Source organism: Emys orbicularis, chromosome 5 (assembly GCF_028017835.1).
Source record: "Emys orbicularis isolate rEmyOrb1 chromosome 5, rEmyOrb1.hap1, whole genome shotgun sequence".
NCBI classification, from domain to species: domain Eukaryota; kingdom Metazoa; phylum Chordata; order Testudines; family Emydidae; genus Emys; species Emys orbicularis.
The window spans coordinates 97,026,750-97,041,680 of record NC_088687.1 but is presented as its reverse complement, the minus strand read 5'-3'; the positions used below and the strand labels follow the sequence as shown (position 1 = coordinate 97,041,680).

At 37.6% G+C, this 14,931-nt stretch overlaps 1 protein-coding gene across 1 annotated transcript in view; it reads right to left on the bottom strand.

The window, feature by feature from the left end:
- GABRA2 (gamma-aminobutyric acid type A receptor subunit alpha2) overlaps positions 1 to 14,140 on the bottom strand; it is a 79,140-nt gene extending 65,000 nt beyond the window's left edge. Inside the window, exons 1-2 of the mRNA XM_065404702.1 lie at positions 14,070 to 14,140; positions 11,206 to 11,321 (exon numbers count right to left, since the gene is read on the bottom strand). Coding sequence (XP_065260774.1) covers positions 11,206 to 11,321; positions 14,070 to 14,140 — 187 coding nt within the window. The remainder of the gene's footprint in view (positions 1 to 11,205; positions 11,322 to 14,069) is intronic.
- Between the last annotated feature and the right edge of the window lie 791 nt (positions 14,141 to 14,931).

The window sequence follows — 14,931 nt, the reverse complement described above, 5'->3', positions numbered from 1 at the left end:
GGCTTTGCAATGTGGCTGTTCACACTTGGACTAGACTAACCCAGGTGCTCAGACCTAAGTGTCCATTGCCCAGGTTAACTGTGCAGTGAAGGGCAATCCAAAGCCTATTGGTAACAGTGGAAAAGACTCCATCAATGGGCTTTGGATGAGGACCTTAGAGAACAACCTTTTCTCCACCCCACCTTTCTGTGATATACAATCAACTAGGCTGTTGCAGTTGATGGAGTCCAGGATGAAACTCTGGGAAGCCAAAGGCCATGCTTGCTCTGTGACAAGCCCTCATATGTCACCAGAGGTCAGCATGAGCCCAAGTCTTTCTGCCTTTATGTTTCTGCACAAGCCTTCCATGAATAAAACGTCTTTAGAACGGCCAACACAGTCTCTCCTGGAGACAAAGTGAGAACATTCACTTATGAAAGTATTGCAAATGATGGAGACTATGGTCCTTTCAGACAGACTATTTTATTATAGTGATGGGTGGATTAAAAATGCACACACACCTTTATTTTCCATTCTTAGCTCAGTATTTTAAATACAGAAGCTACTGATACCAGGGTAGAAAAGCTAAGTGTCTTCATTAAGTATAGCTTTTGTGTCAGTGGGGGGCACTGACAATGTACTGCTGCAATAGGAGGCTCAAAAATATTTGTTTTATTTTAAATCAGAAATGTTGTAAGAAATTACAAAGGAGAATTTCAGCAGAGGATGCTGAGGCAGAGCAATCAGAGAAGCCCCAACAAAACTAGAGATCCTTTGAATCTATTTATCAACCTGACAGCAGTTCCTATTTCATGGTAGGTGAAAGAACTAGTAAGCACAGGAAGTTAATCTTGAGCCAGAGTATTCTAATAAATACACTTGCAGAAAAAGTTAGCATAGACCATCTGTAGCGAGTCAACTGTTGTTAATATGTTAGTAACTATATTTCTGGGTCTGGAATCTATTTGATATTCTCTCTCCTACAAGAATTAGAAGTTTTAGTATTAGGGCTGTCAATCACAGTTAAAGCAAGCGATTAACACAAAACAAATTACCGCATTTTTTAACAAGAGTTAATCACACACACCTCTGTTTTGACCCTCTTCACTTACTGTACTTCATCGCTTGGCGGACATTGGCACAGTTCTACTGATTTTTCTCATGATCTGGAGTGATTAAATATCAGGAAAAAGTTAATGGAGGAAAGAAGCAAAAGTTCAGGTCTTCTGAATGGGAAGTTTATTTTTTAAAAACTTCTGGATGGTTCTCTGGATAAAAAAAAAAAGGTTATCGGTAGCTATTGCAAGGCTGAGTTCCAATACCATCAAAGTATTTCAAGTCTGCAGTGCCACTTCATGCTTTTGCCTCCAGTTCTTGTGCTAAAGATAACCCATTGTCAGCAAATGAATGCTGGCAACCACGACAGAGTACACTTACAGAGTTTCAGGATCGCTACAAGCCCATGGATCAAAGTACTTGTATGAGGTGAATTGAAAAATACTATTTCTTTTATTTATCCTTTTTACAATGCAAATATTTGTAATAAAAAATAATATAAAGTGAGCACTGTACACTTTGTATTGTGTTGTAACTGAAATCAATGTATTTGAAAAGGTATAAATATTTTTGGATATTTTTCTAATACATTTAAATTGGTATTCTATTGTTTAACAGTCTGATTAAAATGACAATTAATCATGACTTTTTTTAATCTCATGAGTAATTGTGATTTTTAAAAATCATTTGACAGCCCTACTTACTACTCATTTTTGTACGTATTATGGATGAAATCCTGACTCTACTAAAGCTCCTATTTATTTCAATGGGGCCAAGATTTCATCTCGTATCTCCTTGTTTATATATAGTTCACTGTGTAGCTAAACCTTAACTGGGAGCTACTCCAATGCAGGGAGTTTTGCAGTGTCCTTGCTGAATTTTGTATAGATTTGGGTTTAGTTTGTTTGGTTTGTATTATTTGTGTTTTACAGTAGCTTTTTTTAGGGCCAAATCCTGAACTCTTCGCTCCAGCAAAACTCCCACTAAAGTTAACAGCTCAGATCCTCAGATGGACCAGAGCAATTAAGTAACCTTTACACTTCCCTGATCCCCGGGGCTGTATCCTAGCACAGGTCAGAGCAGACTCAGGCCTGCCTTCTCTTGATCCTGACACACCTCATTCATCAGGATTTCCTCAGAAATCAAAGGGGTGGGAGAAGGAATCGAGCTTCTTGCCAAATAATAGATTTGACAAAGCAAGGGGTTCAGGACTGGGTCCATATTAAAATGTAAACAAATGTTAAGAATATTTAGTTTTTGACTTAATTCAAATGGAAAAAATCATTATCAAGAAGCCAGAAATCAGAATTTGGACATTTGGGTAACTGTATATCTTTTTTGTAACCAACGTTGAATATGTCATTCATATGTAAGTTACCACTTTCAGTTATTTCTCCATTAATACACATTCATAGTTAAAACTTAAAAATAAAAAGAACAGCAAAGATTTAGGGAGAGATTCTGTGCTGCCCCTGTAAGCATCACAGCACAAGCCTGCGTCCAAGTTACAGCATCCTCAGGCTATCTTATGGGCTGCCTGGAATCCTGGCCCTTGACACTTCTCCTACCTTCAGCATGCCCCCCGTGATGGGGTTTGCAAGGTGCGTCCTCAGGAGGCAGCCTTATGGCGGTCTTCCACCGTTTCTGCAGCACAGGAATCCTCCGCTGGCCAGATATCGGGCTTTTGGGGCTCCTTTATACTATTTCAGCACTTTTATGTGGTGTAAACAGGCTGGAATGGGGAGCGAGGTGAAGATTTCACCTTTAACATTTAACCATGAAGCTTTTGCACATAGAAAGCACAAAGTTTAATTGTTCTTCAAAATGTTCTCTAACAAATGTGTAATATGAGTCCATCACTTTGAATTAATATGATCCAGTTTCTTAGCTTGGGAGCTCTTTGGTGCAGGGATCATGCCTTCATATGTATATGGAGAGCACCTAGCACATTGTGTGCCCTAACAGAACACAATATCTTGTTTTATAAGTATAGGATAACCAATTATTTAGTAACCAACAAAATTTTCTCTTTGATTGTCCTATGATCAACAAAGGAATGAATGAGTGGGAATAAAGTATGCTACACTCAGTGACAGCTTTAAAACCTTACACAGAACAGAAGAGATAGTTAATGATGTGATGCTCTGTAGTCCAATATCACAGACTATTATATTTCCCCCCTTTCCTTCTTTAGAAACTTTTCCAGTAGTAATACTTTCACTTTTGTCCACAAAAGGTACCTTGTGACACAGAACCAAGCCCAAATAAAAAGACCCAGCAGCAAGAAGCTCATCATTCTGCACTTTATCAACCATGTGGACACTGGTAAGGATATGAGTGAAAATAGCATGGTATGTCCTCAGCCTGATATAGGGCTATTGTCAAGACAACATTGAATCCACCCTCTCCTTTTTCACTGTCATTTACTCCCCATTACAGCCACATACTTGTGTTTCACCCAGAGATGTCTAATCCTTCAGTCAGTGACCCTGCAAATTGTGAAGGAACCTTAATGACCCACAAATAGTGAGGATAAAAGGGTATCTATATTGCCCATTAAACTGTCAGTCAGGAGGAAACATCTAGAACATGTGGTGGATGCTGTGGAGGAACCACAGACTTTTCAGCCTGTCTCTGGAATCTTAAAGAAAAATCCAGACTCCTCCCCCTCCCCCCAACTGTCTCCAGCTCTGCTGAAAGGCTCTGATACTAGAGGGGGTGGAAATGGATGTAGGTCTAACCACTCTATCTCCTGGCAAAAAGTGGTCTAAGGAATCTATCATCTCACGGCAACAGAGGATGGATGCAAGAGCAATGGATGTGTTGAGAGCCGATTGCCTCTGTTGGATGAGACACTCAGCAACACGAGAATGACCAATACAAATAATTCAGGATATGCAGCTCATCCATAAAAATAATTATCTATTTCCGAGAAGTCATTCTGTAAAACAGTGAAGTTCCCAGACCGTCATTATGCAGCTGAAGGGAAGAACATTATACAGGTCAAAAAGAGCATGAAATATTGACAGAAGTCCTATGTAGACCTGACAAGTTAACAGACTAGGGTCACCTTTCTTAAAATTTTGTGATAGGGTATTATATAATTACCCTATCACAACATTTCTACAACTTCTCCTATTTTACAGTTTATCTTGCTTTTCCTCTATACAGAGACCCAAGAAGGAGATTAGGAATTTCTAAATGACAAGGCAGTCATTTGATCACAAGATATATTGTTTTTCTCCCACATCTTTGTGAAAGAAAACTGATCTAGGCAGGTGCAATTTTTTTTTTTAAATTCAAACTAAAACCAAAAACATCTTTGGGACACACATTGCTCTACTCATGATAGTAGTCCCATGGAAACCACACAACTACCTGTGTGAATAGGCCCTTTATGTGTACACTGCCTTTGTATATTTCAATGAGAAAAGTAATCTGTATAAAAAAAGAGAACATATGTAGAAATAATATATTCAATTAAAATATATTATGTTTACATACCTATGCTATTTGGTATTTTAGTTCTACATCTGATATTTCTGATTTTAGTTATGGGTCTCAGACATGCTATGAGATGTGATGTGTATATAAAATATAACAAAAGTATTTATGCTTTTTTAACTAAATTACGCTTAGATAACAGTGTGTGAAAAATTTTGAATATATGTACAAGAATATAATGATTTTCAAAGGTGAAGTGTCTGAAATTTGGTATGCAATGATTTTTTTCCCACTAGTCATATATTTATGAGATTAATAAATATATAAACACTTTTACTTAGCATTTTTACATATCACAGATTGACTTGAGTGACTATAAGGCACACATCGGTTTTCCTAAAGAAGTGCCAAATTAAAACCTCTGACATATGCACATAACTCTCTTTAACTTCAACAGAAATTGCACGTGTAGCCAACGACAGAATTTGGTCCAGAGAATAGAGAATATCTTTCCTAGAATATTTTGTGGCCCAAATTGCACATAATCATCCAAATAACAGAATGCTGATTTGGGGCATATTTTACTAAAATACCTGCTTTAAGTATGTAAGTGTCTGAAACATATGGCATGCAAGAGCAGAATTTATATTCAAGAGCTCTCTTCTGCAAAGCATTAATGGAACCACATGCATGAGAGTAAAGTTATCAGGATCAGGCCATACCAACAAATACAAATTTTTAGAAACCTGGCTCTGATAGATTTTGAAATATAAAAGCAAATATTTTGGGGAGTAAATAAAACTTTCCTTTCCCTGGTGATTAACTCCATTTGTGTATCAGCCTAAAAAGATGACATTTAAAAAAAAATGCATGTGGGGATTTATCTTTGCAGTGTTGCTATAGCCATGTTTGTCCCAGGAAATTAGAAGACAAGGTCGGTGAAGCAATCTCTTTTATTTCACCAACTTCTATTGCACCAACTTCTATTGGTGAAAGAGAGAAGCTTACGAACTTGCAGAGATCTTCTTCAGAAACCTGAAGCGCTCTGAGTAAGCTTCAAAGCTTGTCTCTTTCACCAACAGAAGTTGGTCCAATAAAAGATATTACCAAGATATTTATCTTGACATATTAAAGCTCTCCAATTCTTATAATTAAAAACAATTAGATGATTTACTATTTTAATTCAGATTCGTTGTCTGTTGTTCTGATTTAATAGGTTAGTGAATTACAAAACAACACAGCAGCTTAACTAATATATCTTCCATAGCTGCTTTTGAGACTGACTCATCATTCGAATCCATTAATGTCAGAATGAAAAAAACTGCATAGACCATCATGATCAAACTGATTATGTTAAGTGTTTCATTTTGAAGTTTTGAGCTGGATTTTTGAAAATACGATCATCCTTAATTTGTCACCTGTTTAATCCACTGACCAATGTACGGTATCCCCCTTTCAGTCCCTCTGTTGTGCCTAATCACTTAGCATCATTTATAGACCTAAATGAACGATTTAACAAACCACCTGTATGGGTGTGCCAATAATATGATGAACTGTCTCTTCATCTATGCTCCTGATTGGGATCTTTGAGTGCTACCATAGTATATATAATCAATTACAATAACTAACACACAAAATGTTGTTGCGAAACATTTAAAGTTACTACACACAACATAACTGACACTTAAACTGGCCTTCTGCACACAAACTACATCCACCCCACACCCTACTATCTGTAAATATTGAGTGCAGTAGTTCAGTGTTGGGAGGGGATAGTTTGGTAAAGAGGGTGATGAAATGATGGCATCCCTCTTAGACAGCATCCCTGGTATGCAATCAGGAGCTTTGCCAGAAGCACCAGATCTGCCATAGACCACCACTAGTACCAACAGCATTATACTGGCATGAATGGAAGATGAGTGCCTAGGCTGTTCTGGGGGTAGGGCGGAACCCGTCGTCTCATGTCCAGCCAGAAAGCCTCCCTGAGATTTTTCTGCTTTCTCAATCACCTGACAGATTGATTGATTGTTAGATTTCATTAGACAAATCAAACAAACAAAAAACCCCATAAACACAAACACCCTAAAACCTACCACAACAAGGAACTCCACTGCATATGCTTCTTCCCCCTGGGGGGGAGGATGAGAGAACAAACACGACAGATGTTAGTCACGTTGCTTAGCACATTACTGGAAGGCACTCATACACTAGAGTAATTAGTGTACTATAAGAAAATACATAGAATAGAACAGAATAGAATGCAGTGTATGAAAGATGGTATATGGGAAGAGGCAAAGGCAACAACGGAATTGATGTTCAGGACAGCGAGAGATTACAGTGAGATGTAATTGGGGTCAAAGTCAAAGACGGAGTTGGGGGGGAGGGGCTGACCAGCGTTGGGAAACAATGGGAGTTTTCAGATGAAGTGGAGCGAATGCTGGGATTTTGCGTGAGGGAGAGAGAGGGATATTTTCCTGGAAGGATAGCAGATGATGTGGAGTTTTGGGAAAAGACTGATTTTTGTTAAGAGGGGAGAGAGGAAACTTTACAAAGGGGAAGAGAGAGAGAATTTGCCTCAAAGATACCTGTGAAGGGGAAGGTTTGAGGGTGTTTGTTTTGGGCCTGTGGGATGTGCAGAGGGGCAAGGTTTGTTGTTGGGGGGGGGGTGTTTGTTTTTATTCTTCAAGGAGGCTACCAAAGACCTTACAAGGTGTTAACATTCCCTTCTTCAAACGCCACTGGACCCCCAGTGCCACTACTGACTTGTTACACCTACCTTTAGTATTCCATATTAGTATGAGAATGATACTGTGAAGTATTGTGCATCCCCTGAAAGATGCTGAGCACTCTCATTGACTTCACTAGGAACTAAGGGCACTCAACACTTCATAGGATCCCATGGTAGTGTGGGGGCTGGACAAAATACATTGCTTGGTCCACTTTTCACCTGCCAGTGCAGCCCTGGCTTCTTCACAATAATACCAAGTCCTAGGCAAGGACTATCCAAGAGAGCAAAGTTATCTGCTCTCTAGACTTTCCCGGCCCTCTCAACTTCACTCCAGTTCTTCCATCTTGTCATTGGTATACTAATTATGAATGATTTTCTACTTCCTTCAGATAGTTTCATCTTTTCACTTAAATATATATTCTTGGTTAACATTGTATTTAAGGACTGAAGTTGTCAAATGTATTATACTGTCACCTATCTCAGATTAAAATTAAAATCTGCAGCTATCTTCTGCTCCCCCCCCACTTGTAAATCAGCACTAATTATGTTGAAAGTCACTAGAACTGTCGCAGACTAAAATTAGTCCAAGTGAAAAAATAAATAAATCCTGCTGTGACGTTGCACTCCATACATTTTATGGAAATATGCTTATGAGTATGAATATGATGTAACTGGAATATGCTTTATGCAAAAGGTCACATACTGTACTTTAGAAGAGGTCTCTGACTTTTAAAAAGGTATTCCTCTTCTAGGTAGTGCCTAGAGGTGTGGTAGTGCCTAGGTGTGCAGGTGTGAAGTCTTTAGAAGAGGTACTCTGGCCCACTTCTGAAGCTGCAACCAAGGAGTGTCAGGCAAAACTGGAGAGGGGGTATCAAGTGGCTTTAATCCACCATTCTGCAGGCTCAATCCTAGGGCTACTTCATGACAGCTTGGTCCATAGGAATGAGTTTAGAATAGCCTGAGTGCTGCCTTAACTTCTTCCTGCTGCCTATGGCCCCAAGAGGCATTGCATTGCCCCGTTGCCCATGGCTGCACCCTCTTTGTTGGCTGCAGGGAGGTGCTGTATAAGTCTCCACAGTGGTTGTGCACCCAACTTGAGGACTCCTGCTGTTAGGATGGGCCTCCAGTGACCAATACTATTAGTTTTACAACAGCTTTGCACCAACAATACAACACAAAGCTGCCTTAACACTCTGGATAGTATAAACTTCAGAACTGAAACGTATGAACTCATAATTTAAAAAAAATCAAGTCTGTAGCATACACACACACACCTAATTTCTCAACAAGCTTGATATTAGGAGTTTCTGAACTTATCTCAAAATTTAGGAACAGGGGTACAAACAGACTCTCACTTAGCTAGAGATTACACAAACCCTTTGACAGAACGTACAGTTATTAGAAAAGTTTCCTTGTATTGCATTTTATTTTTCAATAATCAGCTAAAACATTTAGTGCTAAACTAACACTACCTGTTTCGACATTAAGCATGAAGGTATTAATTTTTATTAAACTCCACAATTCCCTAAGTATAGGGGAGAAAATTCAGCTAAGTGACACTTTTGGAAATGTGTCAGATAAACAATTAACTGGTGCATTGGATTTTCCTTTCAAAAGGCTTCAAAGGAATCCATGTCAGGCGTTTGATAGTAATGGTTCTGATCTGAGTTATACTAATGTAAATAGAGTAATAATCTAATCTAATCTGTTATGCCCAAGTAAATGCTCTAATGACTTCTGGCTGAATCTGAAGCAACTCAACTGTTTATCTGAGATCAGAATCTAGTCCAAGTAACTCAAATAATGACATATATACCAAGATTAACATCCAGGCAAGATTAAAATGCAGTAGTCTACATGAAGACACAATTAGGACCTACCAACATCTACCAAGCACGCAATTTAAAAGAAAACTTCAGTAACCAATGTTTTCACATTCTCACCATAGGTAACCATTATAAGAAAGAAAAGGAAAGAGAGAAGACTATACCATTTTTGTAATATTCTGTAGAAATAACATACTATCTCTAAAAAGGCTATGTAGGATATATTATATCCAGGACCAGGCTTTTGATGTGTAACTGAATTAAACTGATGTTCTGTTAAATTACCAATATTCTTGCAGACAAACACATATCATGAATCATTATTGGTTCAATATGCATGACTCACTTTCATTTCACACATGTTCTGCATTGGTTGATGGCATGTATGTCAATGCTGAACAGATGTTAATCCCTTTATTTTCATGCTCACCAAAAATGTATTAATTACCTGGGAGGTTTGGGGATTTTCTTTTTAAAGATATTTATATGGACTTATTTTCAAAATTTAAAAATCCATTAGAAAGATAAAAATGGAGTTTGCATCCTTTAAATTCACGCTTTCAACGTTTAATTCCAATTTTCTCAATTTAAAGATCAATATGCAAAGCAACTGCAGACTGTTTTTATTATTTAGCACGTTCCTCTTTGTAAACAGGCTGAGAATTTTTCCATTACTTTTGCAATAAAAAGGTTTTTTTAAATAACTACAAATTAAATTCAATTTTCTGACAAGTTATTTCTGCATATCATCTGTATGGCAGTCTGTTCTTACTACATCAAAATGGTTTACGAAAGGACCAATAATTCTGCAAAGAAATAGTATCTACTTGCAATCAATCACTATACATGTACATAAATCCAATTATTGTACTGTACTTCTCATTTTATGAATTATCTACATATAAAGCCCTTTAAAATATAAAATAATGTATTTGCAAATATCTACTGAAGAGAGGCCAGGACTGGAAATAAAAAGGGATTCCATGTCAGGATTAATGTGTAATGAGAGAGCTATACATAGCTTGTCCACTTTATGCTGGTCATACGCTAGCCAAGGCTTTCCAAACTGGAACAGCAGGGGAGCTACCGGTCCACTGATTTCAAGGAGAGCTGAAGCAGGCCCTTGCTAAGGGCCTGATTCCAAAGAAATGAATGGCAACAGAAGCGGGCTCTCAGGAAATTTGCCATTGCCCACCCTATGCATGGCTTTAGCCAGTTGTAACAGTTTCACACTTGAGCACTGTTCCTACCAAAATTTCAAACAAAACAAAAATAGACAGAACCACAAAATATCAAGAGCAAGATATTTCATCATTCTTTAGTGCTCCATGGCATACCAGTTTGTGCCATCACTTGTAGCCAAAACAAATTCTTTATATTTGCCACTTGGATAATTTTCTCCAATGGAATACAGTTTTAAAATTAAAATGCAAATAAGATAAACAGACATTTTGAAAATCATGTAAAACCAGGACACAACAGACCCCTGACTCCTCCCTCCAATCTTTCTATTATTAGGGCACTAGCAAAATAAGAAATAGGGGTAAGATGCCTAGCATCATGATCTTTAAAGGCCAAATCCTGTCCCAATGAAGTCAATGACAATATTCCCATTGACTTCAACAGGGTGAGAATTTAGCCTGAAACAAGTGTTACACAAACATTGTGTGCGTGCACATGTGTCCATTGACACCAATATTCTGTGAATACATGTATGTATTCATATTCTCATTCAATTCCAAGGGATCCTTGTTCACCCAAATTTCCCATGGACATTCATGAGGGTTTGGGATGTGCAAAGGAATGATCAGACCTATATGCACCTTCGAGATCTCACAGTAAAAGCAACTGATGCTGAAGGAGTTCTATTTATATGGAAGAAGACTTTTTTCACATCCTATTTCAGTTTTCTTACCACCAGACTTTTTTTCTTTTAAAAAAACATAAATGGTTGCTACTAGTTAAGAGATTTTATTTCCATTATACCTTTATTGTTCCATTAATTTTTGTCAAACAGGTAAATATAGATTCATAAATGATTTAGCAGCAGTATGTAATCAAATCATTGGGAAAAAGTTCCTAAGGGAAATATATATTTATTTAAACAACAAATTATGCAATATAGAATTTGATTTTATATATTTTTTAAAACAAGTTTTAATGTTTTGTTACCTCCTAATCCAGGTCTAAGACGATTATCATAACCATCCAGAAGTCTGTCTAGTATTCTTGTAAAGATGGTGATGTTATTCTTAGCTTCATCTTCTAGGGAGTCAGCCAGCACTGATCTAAAACAACATTTTACAAACTAAAATATATGTTTATGTACATTCAGTATGCAACTAATGTTATCATTTAGCTTTGAATGTGTCAGTTGTTGCCCTCTAATCATCTACATTATCCTAATGATGCCACCTTTTCCTTATAAAAATGTACATTCAGGAGTATTCTGAAACATGAAAACTATGTACTGTGTAGTGTAAGTGTATACGCATACACTATATATTAAACAATGGTTTGGAAACATATGATTCTAAGAAACACAGTTTTAAATTCTCAAGCACTTCATTTTTTAACAACCTCTATTTTCAGCACATATTAAAATACAGTAAATATTGCTTCCTCAGAGCTCAATTAAAAATATGGCTGTTCGGGTACAGAACCCCCCAAAAAAACACCATATGCTTCCACGCGTCATTACTCATGGATTGGTGTCCTTAGTTCCAACACAAACTATCTCCTTGGAGCTGTTGGCCTACTCCCTCACTCCCTGCACACATTATCTCTCGAACAGATACTTTGGTTATGCCTCCACCCAATGGTCATATAACGTACATGAGCAGAAGTACTGACATAAGGGAAAACTCCACTGATCATGCTCAGGGAGTCCTCTGATGTCAGTACATAGTGGGTGGGCACAATGGGGCTGACAGCAGCAAGCAAGCTGGGTGAGAACTGTGAACAGTCCAAGAGCTGTAGTTGATTTTAAATGGTATTTAGAAACAATTCTTGTCTTTCAAAAGAAAAGAGTATTTCCCTATGTTTTGCCAGATCCAATCACATCTTATAAAAGTTGGAGTGAATCCATAAATTAACCTATCAAGGAGAGTGTGTGGACCATCTAAATGTATCAGACTTCCTTGTTGAAGAAAGAGACCTAATTCTCTCCACTGATCATCTCTTCTTGGAAAACAGCAATAAATCCAATGAAATATGATTCTGCTGTCCAGTCAAGAATGGTACTGAACATCACCTGGGTGTGGAAACCCAAACCATGGCTTTTTATACCTTTAGTTGTTTCTCCTATATAGAGCCTTCATATTGAAATGTTCTTGTGTAACCAAATTTTAAGCATAATTTATGTGAAATAAATGATATCAGACCATCTTTATTTAATATCAGGGTACAGCATTAGGGCAGTAAAACAGCATGTTAGATGCATTACCAGTTTATATTGTTTTTCAAAAATCTGCAGGTATTTTTATCGTTCAGATTTTTGATTTTTTTGTGCATGCTCATCTTCTGCAACTGCAGTGTTGATCAAGGAATTTTGATTGAATAATTTGTACTATGTAAAATTAACATATTTTGTCTGATCTACAGCAAAAGAGATCAGGTGACAACTTTAAATTTATGACAAAACCACCTAAAAATTAACAAAGAAAGGATTTTCCTTTCACCCTACAATTAAACGTCATGGAGGAAGTATTTAAATGTAAATTATTGCAGTCTGTGGTTTCCAAGATACTACCCTTATAATCAAGCATAATCAGTTAATTTACAAACCAAATACCAAGATGTCACATGTAAAATAAAATTAAAAACTCGGTGTGGAAATTAAAACTATTGTTGTTTTTTTCTTCACCTATACTTCGATAGTATGAATATCTGCCTTTTATATTACTCTTCTAAAAAGAGAATCATTTTTGAAGTCAAGATGTGATTGAAAAACCCAGTTTAGATAGTTATAGCATGTTAGGATGTAATCCTACAAATTTTATTCACATGAAAGTCCTTAATTAATATCAAAATTGTCTCTTTGATATCAATGGGATTACTTATGTGAGTAAGGGCTACAGGATTTGGCTCATTGTGACTTAACTAATACTGCACCATGTTTGGGTGCAAAGTATGATAGACGACCTATTTTTAAAAATTAGGTAATTCTGGTCACTGAGAGATAACCACCAGGTAATTGTACCAGACCAAAATAAATGAAGGGATTTTCAGCCATATGAGGCCCTTATAATTTTGAAAATCATATTACCCAGAAAACCTACTGCAGTCACAATTGAAACAAGTAAAATCAAGTTACAAATTACAATTAATTGCATGTTTACGGAGCGTAGGCAACACTAAACTAATTATGTTTAAAATTACTTTTTGGTATGTTGTCACTTTAGAAATGGAGATCTCTAAACAACAACATGAAAAATTGATTAATCAACCAGGCTATTCTTTTATTATATGGGACTGTGAAGTTGTATGCTATCTCCACCTAGAGGTTTAAAGCTTAAATATCATTTCTGGGGTCTGTTGTGTTGACCAAAAAATAAAAATAAAAAATAAAATAGACAAGCCCTTACTCAAAAATGCCAACATTATTTTAGAAATTGTAGTTTGCTATTTGACTTCACAACAATCTATTGCTTTGGCTACACTGTTGTTCTATGTGATTAGCTTATGACGTAAACTGGCAGTGACATACTGATTCCAATACATCTCTTACCAACTCAGAATGTTACAAAGAAAATATTTATGGGTGTATTTTTTGTCTTTCAAATGGTTGAATTAAAAACGTCAAGTCACCCTTGCAGCAAATTGTTTAAGACAAGTAATTAACTTTATGTTGTCCCCAGAACTCCTTCTTTCACTGCACCTGATCTAGAATCTGCCAAATATTGTATTAAAACAACTAACCAAGACTTTTTATGACATATTACCCCCTGCTAGCCTTTATCACCCCTTATAGGACTAGGAGCTGATCAAAACACAATATGCTTCTGTTGAACAGCAATAAGAAACGTTGTACTCACCTTGCTGGCACCCCCACCAATAAAACGAGAAGAACCAACTGCATCTTGTAGAGTGTTAGTTTCCTCTTCATAGCTGCTCTTTGCAAAACCTAACCATGCAAGAAAAATACAAACCCACTCAGAGCTACAGTGAGTCTCCACCAAGCAAGGCTTTCAACTTAACCAAAGGAAAAATACATGTCACTTCAATGGAGATGAGAAAATATTGGATTCCTGCTGCACTTTCCCCTACTAGCAACTTATAGCTCCATCTTTTGCAAGGATCCTGCTTTGTATAAGCATGTAATGCATAATCAAAAGTGGCACGTGAGCAAATGCATCAAATGCTTCTTTTTTCTGTAATATGAACGCCCCGACAAGACCAAACAAATAATCGGTTCTTAATCATTCCTCGGTTCATAACAATACTCCGCAACCCACTCTCACCCCAAAATAATCATCATGCCCATTTGCAGAGGTTCAATGGCATGACTGTGAACCAACCGGTGCAGCTGCTGCCAAACGCTGAACATGTTGGACAGCCGTTTAAAAAAATAATAATGGCCATAGACTCGCATCAAAAAGCAAAAAGGGGCAACCACAGTGCAGTGTAAAGTTGCAGAATACAAGGAGCTTAGGTAATGCAACGTCGGGTGCTTGTCTTGTCTGAGGCTAAGAGAGGGGGCCAATGTCGGAGCCCCCCCTTGTCCATCTCCCCCCCGAAGATACTCAGACTTTCCGGGGGTGGGGGCATGCCCAGCAGCGCAAGAAGAGAGGCGATGGGGTCCCTACCTGGGAGCAGCAGCAGGAGGCGCTCCGAGAAGGGGTGGGCGAGGGGGAGTCCCCCCGTGCGCTAGTCTCCAGAGAGGAGGATGTTGAAGAT